The sequence below is a fragment of the Natator depressus genome, chromosome 8 (assembly GCF_965152275.1).
Source record: "Natator depressus isolate rNatDep1 chromosome 8, rNatDep2.hap1, whole genome shotgun sequence".
Taxonomy (NCBI): Eukaryota; Metazoa; Chordata; order Testudines; family Cheloniidae; genus Natator; species Natator depressus.
In genome coordinates, this window is record NC_134241.1 from 15,861,783 (window position 1) to 15,878,541 (window position 16,759).

At 44.1% G+C, this 16,759-nt stretch overlaps 1 protein-coding gene across 1 annotated transcript in view; it reads left to right on the forward strand.

Moving 5' to 3' along the window:
• Positions 1 to 3,212: 3,212 nt before the first annotated feature.
• The window catches only part of NDFIP1 (Nedd4 family interacting protein 1), a 33,165-nt gene continuing 19,618 nt past the window's right edge, over positions 3,213 to 16,759 (forward strand). The window contains exon 1 of the mRNA XM_074960508.1: positions 3,213 to 3,517. Within this exon, the coding sequence (XP_074816609.1) occupies positions 3,473 to 3,517 (45 nt within the window). The 5' untranslated portion in view covers positions 3,213 to 3,472. The remainder of the gene's footprint in view (positions 3,518 to 16,759) is intronic.

Sequence of the window (16,759 nt, forward strand, 5' to 3'; positions counted from 1 at the left end):
AAGAATGTCTCTCCTGAAACAACTCCCTGGCCTTCCTGTTGGCCTGAATGAACAGCTCATGAAAATTCGATTCCCCTGAATCCTTTACAGCATGTCACTATCATCAGTGCCTATGCACCTACACTGACCAGCACAGAGGAAAGGAGCAGGTCTACTTTGACCTGGGCTCCATCATCAGATTAACCCCTGCATATGACAAGCTCATTCTGCTGGGAGACTTCAACGTTAGAGTTGGTAAAGACAACAGAGACTGGAGAGGTGTGATAGGACAACATGGAATGGGAAAGATGAACTGCAACGGACTCCTCCTCTTGGGTAAATGTGCAGAACACAGTCTGCTCATCACTAATACCATCTTTTGGCAAAATGATAAATATAAAATGACATGCATGCACCCATGGTCCAAACAATGGCACCTGATCTACTATGTTATCACCCGCTAATGAGACATCCACAATGTCAGAATTACCAGAGCCATGCGTGGTGCAGAATGCTGGAAAGACCACAGATTGCTAAGAGCAGTGCTCAACCTGCATGTAGTCCCTTCACAGCTCAAGCACCCCAAACTTAATAGAATAGCCTTCAACATAGCAAAACTCAAGCATACCAACTATTAGGTGCAGTTTCAGCAGTCACTTAATGACAAGATTTTTCCTGCCCGCCAATCACTGGTAACCCAACAGAAAAATGGAACCAGTTCAAACATGATTATTGACACAGCTAAATCAATGCTGGGGCCAAAGAAAAGGGTATACCAGGATTAGTTCTATGAGAACAATGAGGACATTTCCAAACTCCTAAGTGACAAGAAGAAAGCATTTGTTGAATAGCAGAATGAACTCACTTCCATCTCAAAGAAAAATAGGTGTAAGTATCTACAGAGCAAGGTCCAGCCTGAACCGCGGAGATGCAGGATGAGTGGTGGGAGAGAACAGCTGCAGAATTTCAACATTATGCAGATATAGACAACACAAAGATCTTCTTTGACTCTCTCAAAGCAGCCTACGGACCACCTGAATCTGGCACAGACCCTTTGAAGTCGGCAGATGGAACAACCCTCATTAAAGACAAGGAGGGAATCGTACAGAGATGGGCTGAACACTTCAATAGTCTACTCAATAGACCAGTTGATTGGCATGTCCTTGATCATCTACCTGAGAAACCCATCAAAGAGGATCTTGACCTACATCCATCAGTTGAGGAAGTTATGAAAGCCATCAAACAACTGAACTCTGGCAAAGCCTCCGCAAAGCCTGCTGTACAGAGGAGAGCAATGTGGGGATGGGAGCACTGGCTCCTGGACCATGGCCCCACCCCCACTGAGCCTCTTCCCCTCAAGGCCATGCACTCACTCAACCTCTTCCCACCAACTCCCCTATGGCCTGCCACCCACACCTCTCTGCCCCCTCCCCGAGGTCCCCCCCACCCGCTCCTCTCCACCATCTCCCACAAGATCCCCCCACCCGCTGCTCACTCCTCTCTCTCTCGTCCTCCTCTTCTCCCGCCAACATAGCTTTCACCTCTCGCGAAGGTGGATTTATTACGATGCTGATGGGAGAACTCTCTCCCATAGGCATAAAGCGTCTTCACCAGACACATTACAGTGGCGCAGCTGCATCAGTACAGCTGCCCCAATGCAGCACTTAAGTGTAGACTAGCCCCCAGAAACTGAAGCCTCAGATGGATTGAGTGGAGGCAGGAGGGACTTTGCCACCCGTAAATGACTTGCTCCATACCCCTCACAAAAGTGATGAGCTCAGACTGGGGAGCGGGGTATGTTGTGGAATTTGTTGGTTTCCATGGATTGGTAACTCCCCTGTACTTTTTAAGAACAAAGTGCGTGGCCTGGTCTACACTGAAAAGTTATATTGGCATAGCTGCGTCATGTGTGGAAAAAAGCCACAACCCTGACCTATGTAGCTATGCCAACATAATACCCAGAGTAGACATAGTTATGTCAGAAGCTGTCTTCAGTTATCAACATAGCTAACTTTGTTGGGGGGGTGGTGGTAATCCTTCACTGACAGAAAAACCCCTTCTGTCAGCGTAGATTGTATCTACACCACAGATCTATGTCAGTATAGTCTCTGTAGTGTAGATGTGTGTTCCTTTGCTAAGCCTGTGTTCCTTGCTTTACTGCCACACTGTTCCTGAAAGGTGAAACTAGGAAAACCAGAACTCACGTGCCAGGTGGATTCTGCAGACTGCAGAGAACCTGTTGAAGCAAGTTGTGGTATTGGGAGGGCTGAGGCAGTGGTTCCAGGTCTAGGGGGCTGGACTGTAAGGTCCCATTGACCAAAAAGGGTGGCAGACATGGGGTCTGCATCAGGGGAGTGTGTCAAGGAAACCAAGAGCTAGGAACGGTGATCAGTCACTACCCAGACCAGGGAGCTTAGCAGCATGTCGGATTCAGCAGTTGTATTACTTAACAACAAATGATGTCTGTTTGGAGGGTAGGGCTGGACCAGACTGTGACAAGGACAGCTCCTAAACAAATATTTTGCCAATACTAATGATTAAACTATTGATATTATTATTTTTGTTCCATGTAGCTGTCCTTATTGGAATTAAGTTTTTATTGTGGTAATTTCTGTACAACGGTATGAAAAGATATGGTCCTTTTCTCCAGGCAGCTGTAGTGTATGGTAATGAGTAGGGTGACCAAATAGCAAGTGTGAAAAATCGGGACAGGAGTGGGGGGTAATAGGTGCCTATATAAAACAAAGCCCCAAATATTCGGACTGTCCCTATAAAATCGGGACATCTGGTCGCCGTAGTATTGAGTTCTGGTTAATCAGGACAGCATCAGCCTAAAGATGATTTAATAGGGATTAATTTAGCTACTCCCAATTCGTTAACTGGTGGTCAGTCAGTTGTTAAAAAAATGGGAAATGCTAAGGCTTGGAATGGGTTTGTAGGATCCAGCCCTAGGATGGATCTAGTATGACATGACACCAGGGTGTCAGACACCACAAGGCACCAATTTCAGAAGGCTCCACACTGCCGGCCCTTAGGAAAGTGCTTGGCTCCTGCAGAAGGTGGGAAACTGGGAATGCCCCTTCGTTCCCCTTTGTACCGATTAACCCCAATCAGTATCGAGCTGACTCGTGGCTGAGGGCAGGTGCGAAGGATGGCCCCCGGCCTCAGGAGTGAGCCAGGAGAGGCGGCAGGGCCGGGCCAGCGAGGGAGGAGGGAGGGAGTGTGACAGCAGCGGGGGGAAGGGAAGTGGTGGGAGCTGAGCAGGCAGCAGCCAGTGACCCGGCAGCGCTGCGCTTGCGATCCTCCTCTTCCAGCAGCAGCAGCAGGGGCAGGCAGCGCCCACTCAGTGTGGGAGGCCGGCGGGGGGGGTCTGAGCGGAGCCGCCCCGCCTCCAGAGCCACCCCGACTCGTCTTTGGGCCCTCCGACCCCAGCCAGCCCCGCGGGGCCTCCGCCCGGTCTCTTCTCTCCGCCTGACACTCCCTCTCCAGCGCCATGGCGGCGGCGGCCGCCGAGCCCAGCAGTGGCCGATACCAGCAGGTGAGGCCCGGCAGGGCGGGTACGCGAGCGCCGCGGCTTTCTAGGCCGCACGGCTGGGCTGATGGGGCTCCGGGGAGGGCCGATTCCCCCGCCCCGGTCGAGATAGGGAGCGGCCGCGGTGGGGACGTGGGACCCGGTGTGGGGCGGGGAGCAGAGCCCCTCTTCCGCGGCGTGGGGGGGGGGGGAGTGACCCCACAGCAGCCAGGCCCGCCCCGCCCCGCCTCCCCAGGGCTCTGCCGGGCACCCCGAGCCCTGGGCCAGCGCGAATCTGCTGCCCCTGCCGTGGGCGTGGGGCCGCGAGCACCCAGGGCGACACACGGCTCCCCGGGCCGCTCCTCCTGTCCCGGGCAGCTCCCTGCCACTTGCAGCCTGGGCCGCTGGTGGGTAGAGGGGCCCGGGAGACCCGCCCTAGAGCCTGGGCTCGGGAGACCATCCAAGGAAAACTACGGTGTGGATTGTAAACCCCCCTTCAAAAAGCCAATGCCTGTCCCTTGGCTAAGAGCCCATGGCACCCCTACAATTACAGGTTGGGGGAACAACTGGACATCAGCCTCCGGGAACAGAAGTCCTGGCCAAGCGGGCATGAAAATCTGCACAAAATCAGCTAGGCCACGCTCAGCAGTGTGATCACAACATACACTAGGGGGCTTCACTGCGCCTGGTGGCATTGCATGCACACACAGTACTGCCTGGGGGAGTGTACAAGTGGAATTTGGGGGGCGAGGGGGGGTGTCTGATGTGTCTTAGTATAGCAGAATCCTGTGTTAGCATCAGTATGATTTAATGGGAGGAATTTGCCTGGTGCTGATAATAGTGTTCAATCAGGAGTAAACTAAACCAAAGATGTAACATTTATTTGGGCGTTTTGGACTTTTCACTGTAGCTGACAGGTTAAAGCACCTTCTCCATAATAGGTCTTTTGGATAGAAGAGTTCTAAACTAAAACCCCTAATTTTGGGAATTCAGATTATGTTGTTGAGATAATATAATGTATGTGACATATAAACTTATCCAAGCGCAGAGGGTCAGAATAGGGTTTTGCATGCCATTTGAGCTCTGCCTGGGAAGATGGGCATGAGTCGAGCAGCCACACAGTGCTTGGTGCCTGTTCTGTGATGGATCGAATGGAAGTTCTCTGTAGACTGGTATGAAATTGGCCATTGGCTGCAGACGGGGGGGGGGGGGGGGGGGGGAGACGCGGGTGCAACAACGGATGGATCTGCACGTAAAGTGATCTTGCTAGTCTTGATGTTCAGCTAATTTTCTTTCTTTCTTAGTTGTCTGGGTGTAGTTCCATGTTGCAGCTACTGCATTTAATTATCTCCCAATCCCAGTTCTCAAGGCCTTAGTTGTCTGTGTGTAATTCCACGTTGCAAGCTACTGCATTTAATGATCTCCCAATCGTCAGGGCTGCTATCTTATTCTGATATTTCCTAAAAACTACTTTCTTCTTCAATGTCCGTAAGCAGAGTTAATCTTTTTTAAATTTCTGTTTTTCCCTCTTCTAGATTTCCTTTTACATCTGGGCAGAAACTTTCCTTATCTGAGCATATTGTTTGTGATATACAAACAATTATTATTAACAATAAAGAAGCTGAAGTGGAGCCCCACAGTCTGCCCACATATTGGGAAGCTGAATTCCATCCCCTCACTCCACATGATTCAGGCTTTCTGTGGCAAGGAAATGTATATTGCTTGGACCATGTGTCTAGCAAAATATTTGAAGACACATAACTCTAAACTAGACAGACAAAGGCCTCAGTCCTGCAACTGACAGTATGAGTGGACCCTCACACCCACACATTCTAACATGTAGAGTTGGGGCCTTAATTACTTTAAACAAAGGAGAATAATTATGATCAGTATAAAAGCATTACAAAAAATCTTTTGATTCTGTATATCAGTGGTCCCCAACCTTTCTGTTGCTATAGCATATTCATGTTTCCAGAAGAGTGTGGCATTTCGGCGGCTGGTTGTCTGGCGGCCGGGCTCCCTTGTCAGTCTGCGGGCGCACATACATACCACTGCTGTACATAGTTTCTGTTAGTTTCAGTTTTGGTTTCACACAGTATTTATCTTCTTTTCCTGTCTATGCAGTGCAGACCCAGGGTCTGCCTGAGCTTGCTAGAAGGTTTCTTTTTGATAATTTTTTAAATTTTGTTTTGTTGTTTTAAGGGCCTATCTGAAATGGTCTCCAAAATAAAGGTTTCTCATGTGTGCGGGGATTGAAAATTACCAAACCCGAAATTAAATTAATGGTTTTACTGTCACTAAAATATTTCTAATTAAAATAATGCTTTATTTTGAATTTAAACATTCTCCTGCATTTGTAATTCAAATATTGCATCATTGTGCTAGTGCATCAGAACTAGGAAGGTAAACTGACTGGTCTTAATTGTTCTAGCTAAGTGAAGTGCAGAAAGTAAACCAACAGTATGGGCAGTGAAAAGCGTATTAGATTTTTTGAGGAAAGAATGAATTTATATGAAATATTTACTATCTACTACTTATTATAGTGTCACTACCATGACAATGTAATAAGCTATAGATACTAAACCATAACATCACTTTCTCTTTTCAGAGTGCTTTAAACTTTCAAAATGATTTCCCATTAGGATTACATTTTTCATGATTATTCCCAACTCCGTAGTTAGGGTTTTTTATTTATGTCTAAAAGCTAGATAAAGCTCTATTTAGTCTTTTAATATATATATTTATTTTTAGATTTTAAGTGTTTTCACCATTAAGAAAGTTTTCAGTCATTTTTTTGGTCTCAGATATTTAAAAAGGCTTAACTCCCTCCACCCCAAACTTCTTACGCAAATATTCGCACTTCTGTAGCACTTTCTATCTCAGGATCCCAAAGTATTTAAACATTAATCTGTATGTTGCCTCTGAGAGTCAGAAGCCGGGTCTACACTTAAAATTCAGATCAGCGTAGGTGCGAGGCTCAGGGATGTGAAGAAGCACCATAGTGCAGACAGTTCTAGGCTGATGAAAGAATCAGGGAGGTGGATTACACACAGCAATTGAAAAACCCCCTTCTGTCACTGTAGGAAGTGTCTACACTATGGAGATGCTGCAGCACAGCAGTGTAGTGTAGACATAGCCAGAGTGTGGCCCGTTCTACACGAAGAAGTTAGGTCGACCTAGCTACTTCGCTCAGAGGTGTGAAAAATCCACACCCCTCAGAGACATAGTTAAGCCAGCCTAGCCCCGATTTAGATAGCTAGGTCCGCAGAAGAATTCTTCCATCAACTTAGCTACCGTCTCCCAGGGAAGTGGCTTCACTCCAGCAATTGGAGAACCTGACATCACTGTAATTCAGAGGTGGGCAAACTACGGCCTGTAGGCCACATCCAGGCCGCAGGACCGTCCAGCCCAGCCCTTGAGCTCCTGGCCGGGGACGCTAGCCCCCAGCTCCTCCCCTGCTGTCCTGCTCCCCCGCAGCCACGCTGCCGTGCATGCAGCACGGCTTGCACCCGCCCACCTCCCAGGCTTTCCAATAAGTGGCCACTCTGCCACTCTGCCACTCTGAGTGGCATGGTAAGGGGGCAGGGAGTGGGGGCATTAGACAAGGGGCAGGAGGTCCCAGGGGGCAATCAGGGGACAGGGAGCAGTTGGATGGGGCAGAGGTTCTGGGGATGGGGAGCGGGGCGGGTTGGATAGGCGTGGGAGTCCCAGGGGGCCTGTCGGGGGTGTGTATAGGGGTTGGGGCAGTCAGGGGACGGGGAGCGGGGTGGGGGGTGGGTTGGATGGGTCAGGGGTTCTGGGGGGGAGGCGGTCAGGGGATGGGGAACGGGGGGGTTAGATAGGCATGGGAGTCCTGGGGGGCCTCTTGGGGGTTGGGGGGGGGTGGATAGGGGTTAGGGCAGTTAGGGGACAGGGAGCGGGGGAGGTTGGATAGGGGGTAGGGTCCCGGGAGGGGGCAGTCAGGGAATAAGGAGCAGGGTGGGTTGGATGGGTCGGGGGTTCTGAGGGGGGCGGGAAGTGGGAGGGGGCAGATAGGGGCGGGGACCAGGCTGTTTGGGGAGGCACAGCCTTCCCTACTCGGCCCTCCATACAGTTTTGCAACCCCATTGTGGCCCTCGGGCCAAAAAGTTTGCGCACCCCTGGTGTAGTGGGTGTCTACGCGGAAGTGCTGTAGTGGCTCAGTATGTAGTGCTGCCTCTGTGCTGGTGCAGTGTTTCTAGTGAAGCCATAGTCTATCTTACAGAAGGATTCAAATTCTGGTCTTGGGTCCTGAGCCCATACGGGTATATGGGGAGGAAGCATGCTGCTCCCTAGAAGGAGAATATTGTATTACTCTTTAGTTACCGCTCTGACTGATAAGAATGACATTACACTGTTCTCTGTAAAGAAATCAAAGCTGTCATTTTGCCAGGTCCTGCTAACCTCTTAACCATGCACATAACAGGGTTGTTGTTACTATGGTGCTGTAGTATTCCTGGTATTTTACAGATTAGAAAGATAGTCACTGCTCCAAAAAGAGCATCAGAAAATGGAAGGTACCATGAAAAGGCTGTCACAATACAGAATCTTTGAGAGTAAATGTAATTGGAGTTCAGGACCCTAAGGGACATGCAAGAAAGAGGGGGGAAAAAATCTTAGTTCCTCCTTTCTTCTTTTCTTCTCTTAAAAAATATGTTGTTATTGGATTGATTGGTATGCTGTAGTCTGTCTTGCTCCAAAAGCGTATGCTATGAAAATAAAGATGCATAGCTGACATTTAGCTGTAGAAAGGATGAGGAGAATCATTTTCTAACACTAAAGATGTCAAACTTAAATCAATTTTATCCCATATTGCTATGTATTGTAATGACAACAGTGAATCAGGATCAGTCACTTGTGACTATGACATGAAATATAGCCCTGAGTTAATAACCACAGTGGATATATTTAATTTCAGGAACTGGTCAACTGACAAACTGTGCTCCCAGAAAGCAACCCATAGAACAGGCTCATACCTCAAAATCACACACTTAATTTTTTACATTACAGGATTATGAAAGGGTAGAGGAGGGTGGAAATCCTGCTTTTAACATTTTTCTTAATTTTAATTTTTCAGTGGGTTTCAGATTGTATAATAGCAATGGTGAATTACTGGCTGGTCCATGGCTAGCTAAATATAAGGGTTTTAGATGTATTATCCTGGACAGTATGGTAATTTAAGCCCCACTCCTGCAAACACTTAGGCATGTGCTGAATTTTATGCACATAAACAGCCCCATTGAGTCATGGGACGACTCACATGTGTAAAATGTTTTTATGAGAGTGTTTCTTCCAAAAACTGGAAGTTATTTTCAGTTATTGTTTCAGAAAAAATGGGTTTGTCTAGATATCCTAAAGACAACAGGAACGAATGGTAAAAGTCAGTGTAAGGGAAAAAAAAAAAATCTGTCCTCTTTCCCCGTACTAATCCTCTACTGAGAACTGTGCGCAGGCCCCTGTATCCGCCAGGAGCCCTGTCTCGGTGCACGATTGGAGGCTAAGTCACTTCACCAATAAGAGAAACCTAAAAATGGTGTTTGATTTTGATTTAAAAAAAAAAAAAGCTAATCTTTAGGCATTTTTAACCATTGTGATTGGCTCAAATATGATATGATACTGATCAAAAATAGTATATGCTTGTGCTGTCAAAGTGATGCAACAATTCATCTAATCATGTATATTCTGCTTTATATGGTTATTGTTTTTTCACTAGGCTCAGAGTCTGCTGTATTTCTTCAATAGATTTAAGTCATATATGGTGAGATCCTCAACCCCACTCCATCCCCTTTATGTTAGAGAAAAGGGGTTGGAGCAGCTTACAGGAGCTGGCCAGGGTAACTGCGGAAGACAGCTTCAGGCGGTCTTTCAGGGACCCCCCTTATAAGATGTGGCATAGGGGACATGCCAGAGGAGGGCTGAAGTGGGAGGGATGTGTTGGGAATGAGGCCATAGCACACAGTGCTGTGGAAATTTTCGGTAGCACTGTGTCCCATGGGGGAGCCCCATGAAGCTGCCATAATTTAGACAGGCTTCTAGGGCTGTCTAAGTTATGCTGAGGGCCTCTCCAGCCTTTGGAGTGGCTCAGGGTGAGGTTATGTCTACGCTGCAAAAACCCTGTGGCACCGAATCTCAGAGCCCTGGTCAGTTGACTCAGGTTTCGGCTGCAGGGCTAAAAATTGCAGTGTAGATGCTCAAGCTGGAGTCTGGGCTCTGAGGCCCACCTCCCGTATGGTTTCAGAGCCTGCGCTCCAGCCCAAGCCTGAATGACTGTGCTGCAATTTTTAGCTCTGCAGCCGGAGCCCCGTGAGCCATAGTCAGCTGACCCGGGCCAACCAGGGTCACGCCCCAGGTCTTTTATTGCAGTGTAGCTGTACCTAAGAGTCTGGGAAGATCCAGCAGTCTTTAGAAATTGTAACTAAATATAAAGGTTATCAGTAGCAACTCCGTAGTTAAGGTTATATTCAGTTTTCCAGTTGAAGTGAGGTTTTAATTGCTAAGGCATGAAAACAAATGCAAGGGACATGTTTATTTTATGCTTTATTGTGTGGGCACGGTTAGATTTATTATGTCCACAACTATTCATTTCCTTGTTATTTAGCTCTTGCAGTTAGTGGATGTGATCGGTAAATGTACTGTTGTCATTTAGGTGAAGTTTTGATGGCATGAAATTTCCAAGGGGCTTGGGTGCTTTTTATTTCTTCCTCACTCTTGTTAGCTCAGTTGAGTTAGATAGAGGGGAGTGAAGAGGCCTGTCATGTGCCTTACCATGCAGGGTGGCGCCTTGAATGATCCAGCTAGCATGAGTAACAATATTGGCTTTAGCACGGGGAGTAGAAGTCCAGCACGGTCTGTAGGTATGTACTTGGCTCGCCTGCGCTGCACTGTCTTCATAGTTATTGTTACCTGTGCTTGCTGGATTCAAGCTTGCTCAGGTGGTTGACTCGTGCACAACTTTTTCTGTATATACGTACCCTAAGGTTGGAGGGCTTGTCTACATTTGAAAGTTGTTTCGGATTAAGGTAGGGTGTGAATTTCAAGTGCAGTAGCTATTCCTGAACAGCTCCATGTGTGGACACGCTTTATTCCAGAATAAGAGTACCTTGTTCTTGTTTTGCTTAACCTATGAACAAGGCACTCATTCTGGAACAAAACAAAACAGGACCAAGGCACTCTTATTCTGGAATAAGTGTGTCCACTTATGGAGTTAAGAACAGCTCCATGTGTAGACAGACACCTAGCCTGTGGCTTAATGAGTGTTAAGATGGCTTTTCAGTTGCATTAAATTAACTCAGTTGAGCTAACAGTGTTGAAGAAAACACCCATTTTGTCCTTTGAGACAAGGCCACAGATGATTCTGTGTTATCCGTGTGGGTGGAGCCTTACGGGGGTTCACTTGCATGTATCAAATTGCAGGATCAGGGCTGTGGTGCTTGATCCTGTTCTCATTTAAGTGAATGGCAAAAAACTTCCTGTTACATTAATGTGAGTAGCTTTGGGCCACAACTCTCATTAAAATCAGTGGACACAAAATTGGGCACAAAATTATCTACAATAAAAAACAGTTAATCACTTTGCTTAATTACAACTTTTTCTCTTTGCATGAATTTTCAGGGAGATTTAGAAAGTTTGGAGATTTTGAGCTGGGAGGACCCAAAGCAAGTCACACACAAGTCAACATTTCAAATGTTAAATAACTAACTCAAATTCAGAAATGTTTCTTTTTTCTCCTTCATAGATTGCAAAAATAATTTCCTTTGCCTTTAAAGTAAATATGGCAGTTTTAGGTCATATCCCATTTCAAGTCAAAGATTTATAGGGGGACAAAAATAGGGCTTTATAATGGAAATTACTTGTAACCTTTATATAGGGAGGCTGTTGGCTCTCTGTACTAGTCTCTAATTTGTCAGCAATACATACGTTGAAAGTGTTTGCTTGTGTTTTGTTTATACTTGGCTTTCACAGCTTCTGTGATTTTTCACTGTGGTGAAAGGCTGTAACTTTTGGTATTGATTCTTATGCAGTCTGTGACTTCAGTGTTTTCCTTTTAGAAATCTCAAAGAACTCTTTACACTACCATAGAAACAGCATGAGATGTGAGATTAGATGAAAGTTATCTGCAGTTAGAGCTTCTTGTATGTTGTCACTATGGGACTGTTCAGCAATTCTGCTTGAGCACACCAGAAGTTATCAGCATGTATTTCAGTAACTGAAATACATATTCAGTGTAGATTCCGCCCAGTAACACAGGTGTTGCTAAGTACTTATCAGAGTTTCCTTTGAATGTGTGTATACAGTTGTGAACTAGTGGCAATGGTAATTTTTCTAGTCTGTGAATCCTTTTTATTAAAAGGTTTCTTAGTGATTTAACCCTCCAAAAACTGATTGATTAAATTTTAATGGAACAAACAGAATCATAGAAAGAAAAGGAGTACTTGTGGCACCTTAGAGACTAACCAATTTATTTGAGCATAAGCTTTCGTGAGCTACAGCTCACTTCATCGGTTGCATAAAACGAAAGCTTATGCTCAAATAAATTGGTTAGTTGCTAAGGTGCCACAAGTACTCCTTTTCTTTTTGCGAATACAGACTAACACAGCTGCTACTCTGAAAAGAATCATAGAAGACCACTGATAACAACTAAAGTATTGGATAAATGCTAAAGTAGTCATCTTTGTTGCATGTTTTAAATGATATTTAAATGATATTGGATTTTTTAAAGGTTGGAAACTTTATATTAAGGAACTTTAAAAACAAGAATGTTTGAGTTCGAAAAAATAATTAAACTTCTTTGTCATCTTTTTGCTAAAGCCTCAATCCTCCAAACACTTATGCTCACACCTAACTTCACTACCATGAGTAGTCAGTCCCTGTCACAGTAGTAAAGTTAAGCATGTGCATAAGTGTTTGTAGGATTGTGGCCCAAGACTGCAGAGCTCATCTGTTCTTTCCAGGCACAGAGGTCTAATTAATGTTTAGCAGTACTGAAACAGGTATTGGCTTAATATCTACAAGATGTCAAATTAAAATCAAATGTAATTTAAAATTCACTCACTAAAAATGGTGGATGAACTAATTTGATCGTGAACTTGTTAAAATGGACACAATCAAGGCATATTTTATAACTTCTCTTTTGTTTCGAAATACCTCTTGGAAGCTAGAAACTGTTTCCTTATTTTTTGCCTCCCTCCCCCAAATCTTGTTGTAGGGATGATCTTGAGTACTTGATTTGGCCTGACCAATCTTGAGACCATTAGTTTGATTTTTTTTTTTTTTTCCCCAGGAACACTTGGGCATGGAGTTTTATTTAGAGCTTGTTTTGCTGCACACTGCCGTATTGTCAGGGCAGTAATATCAGAGGCTGATCTGCATTAATTTATTTCTGCTGGTAATAAATCACGGTTTTGTAGAATGATTTATACAAGAAAAAAATCAAAAGTTTTCTTGGAGGCTATTCTGTTTGATTACCATTTGCTTTGTGACTGTGGACATTCTACTCAAACATTTCCGCACCTGTTCCATTCTGTAGGATTGCACTTGGAATAGTTCAGAAAAGCATGGAGAATGGATTTCATTTTGTCTTTTTCCATTCCATTTGCAATAATCTTCTAATTTAATTTAGTTTTTCTTAGATTCAGTTTTGAAAGCCCGAGTTATCACATGCTGATGTTCTTCTAAAGCATCTTGTTTTCTGACTATGGCTTTTTAAGAGTTAGAACTTGGTAGGAAATCTGATTACTTTTGAAAAAATTAGAAAAGCTGTCTTGCAGTGCTGTTGAGTAGTATGTCAACTGCAGATTTTACTCCTGAGTCTCTATACAACACATTATCTCAATATGCTATTCAGTACCCAGGGTATGGATTTTTAAACACTTGTTTGGAATTGGTGTGTGAGATCTGTGGATAACTTAGACATGGAGTTTAATCAAAAGACATTTCAGAAATGATACTGTATCTGAAGTCCATGTAACAGTATGTTTTGAAAGATTGCTAAAATAAACATATTTTAGTTATTAAATGAAAACTCTGCACTTCAGTAGAAAAATATTCAGCCAAAGTTCTCAAAGCATTTTGCAAAGGTTAAAGTTCAGACCAGCACTGAGAAATATGTAAATATTGTTATACACCTCTTACACAAGGAGAAACTGAGGCACAGAGGGTGAGTGCCTTGCCCATGGCCTACAGTGAGCTCATGGCTTCATTGGGAATGGAATATTCCAGGACCTCATCACATACTGTAGCCACAGCACATGTTACTGCTCCAATATCTAAGTAATTGAGGAGAAAATACTTAGCTGATTTTTTTTTAAACTAATGCTCTGTCTACTAACATTTTAATTCAACGTTTTTTTTCTTTAAAACCCAACAAAAAAGAATGTTCTTAAAGTAAAAGACTTCAGTGAATCAAAGGGAAAGTAACTCTTGGCCTAGATCAGTGCATGAAAAAGCCCCCTTCTGACTTAACTCAAATTGTGCTTACATCAGAATTCTCCTGTTGTGAGCAGTTTTTTAGTAGCCTGAAGGGGGAAAATATCTCTTGAAAGAGCGGGTAATAAAGCATTTTTAATTGTGTGTACTAGGTCCCTGCATCATCTTACATGGAAAATGCAAGACTAGTGCTGTCATGGCAATGTTGGGCCACTTGAGGCCTGATGATTCATTCTTCCTGCCACATGAACCCTTATTGTTTTGTTAATGAGCACTTAGTTGAATTTTAGATGCCTGGAAACATTAAAAAGGCTGCAAGGCATGTCTGTGTATCATGTTCATTAGAAGGAAAATCTGTTTCATATAATTATTTAGAATGTTGCAGGCCTTGGAATCTTCTAAACTCTTCTTAATTGTCAGAATATTTTTCTGCCCCCTTACGTCACTTGTGCATTTTCTTCTTTATCATATCTTGTAATATTATGTCTGTCATAAATATAAAGGGAAGGGTAACCACCTTTCTGTATACAGTGCTATAAAATCCCTCCTGGCCAGAGGCAAAACCCTTTCACCTGTAAAGGGTTAAGAAGCTGAGGTAACTTCGCTGGCACCTGACCCAAAATGACCAATGAGGGGACAAGATGCTTTCAAATCTGGAGAGGGGTGGGGGGAACAAAGGGTTCTGTCTGTCTGTGTGATGCTTTTGCCGGGAACAGATCAGAAATGCAAGCTTTCCAACTCCTGTTAAGTTATTAAGTAATCTAGCTAGAAAATGCGTTAGATTTTCTTTTGTTAAATGGCTGGTAAAATAAGCTGTGTTGGAGGGAATGTATATTCCTGTTCTTGTGTCTTTTTGTAACTTAAGGTTTTGCCTAGAGGGATGCTCTATGTTTTGAATCTGATTACCCTGTAAGGTATTTACCATCCTGATTTTACAGAGGTGATTCTTTTATCTTTTCTTTCATTAAAATTCTTCTTTTAAGAACCTGATTGATTTTTCATTGTTCTTAAGATCCAAGGGTTTGGGTTTGTGTTCACCTGTACCAATTGGTGAGGATTATTATCAAGCCTTCCCCAAGAAAGGGGGTGTAGGACTTGGGGGGATATTTTGGGGGAAGACGTCTCTAAGTGGTCTCTTTCCCTGTTCTTTGTTTAACATGCTTGGTGGTGGCAGCATACTGTTCAAGGACAAGGCAAAGTTTGTACCTTGGGGAAGTTTTTAACCTAAGCTTGTAAGAATAAGCTTAGGGGGTCTTTCATGCAGGTCCCCACTCCTATACCCTAGAGTTCAGAGTGGGGAAGGAACCTTGACAATGTCATTTAGCCAGCACTTTCACTTTCCCTCCCCTTGGGATTACATCTCTCAAGTCTCTAATTTCCCCCCACCCACCTTCTTTTTACTTATAAACATTAGAGAGGCTTAGCTGGACACTTCCTTCCACTGTTAAGATAGCGGGTGATGCTACTCAGAGAGTAATAACAGAACATCTAGTGTGCCAGACCCTTACCTCATTCGCTGTTAATGTCATGAATTTTTATGCAAGCTTATTTCTCAGCAGACTACATAGCTGTATTTTTCTTGGGTAACATTTTAGGTTTTCATTTTCACGTGTAACTTTCAGGGATTAAAATTGGGCCAATGCTTCATAGACGGGGAAGACAGAAGAGTCATTGGGTCTGAACCTTTGCATTTTACAGGATTGTTCCCTAGATTACTTGCTGTGTTTTCTCCAACCTGTTCTTCAATATCGCAGCGATAACTCAGATGCCTTCTTTCAGAATACAATTGTTCTTCAAATTGAGAATATTTTTCCCTAATGACCAAACTACCTGCATCATTCCTTGTCCCCAGATTACTTCACCTTATCCTACCTACTTGGCATTTGGACTGATAAAATAGTATTTAATGAGCTGGGCATGGCGATGAAGTTAGTACCTTTTATCTAAAAGCTTTTTTTAGGTTATATGTTTAAGCTTAGATTGGGGGAGGAGGGGAGTATGGTGTAGTAGTTAGAGCAGGAGACTGTTCTGGGTTCTGTTTTATTATTTATTTATTTTTACTCTGACAGTGCCTTACTTGGTGACTTTGGGCAAGTCCCTTTTCTCTGCTTGTTTTGTTTTCCCATCTGTTAAATGTAAAACCTATTATTATTATTAGTAGTAGCAGTAGTATTATGGAAGTGCTTAGGGGCTGTAGTTGGGGATCACGGCCCCCTTGTGCTACGTACTAGACAAATTCATAACAAAAAGATGGTCCCTGCCCTGAAGATCTTGCAATCTAACACATATTCTACGCTAGAAAAGATGTGCTAGTTTAGTTATAGCTATACTGGCAAACCCCTCCTACTGTATAAAGCGCTCTTTTGCTGGTATACCTGTGTCTACACTAAGACTTTTGCTGGTATAAAAAATGTTATTAACATTCACACTTCTGACATTTCTATACAGGCAAAAGTTTTAAGCATAGATCTGGCCTTACTAAACTGGGTTTGTACCTTGTACCTATGTTACAAGAAGGTAGAGAGGCTTTATTAATTAGTGTCAGGCTGTCACAGTTACACACACACCCACCCCCCTACCTTGCAAATACCCAGTGTGTACTTGCAGACCGGATATTTGTGAGTGCACATGCCAAGTTAGGTGACATATCACTGATTATAAAATGGATTGGAAATAAGGTTGTATTGTTACAGTAGCACTTGCTGCTATCATGTTAATCTGCTTATGCTGTGGGAGGCTAACAGAATTGCAGCAATCAGGAAAGGTACCTGTGCTCTTACCCACCTGCCTTTATTGCCTTAGTATATCCTGTGGAGGAATAGGGTT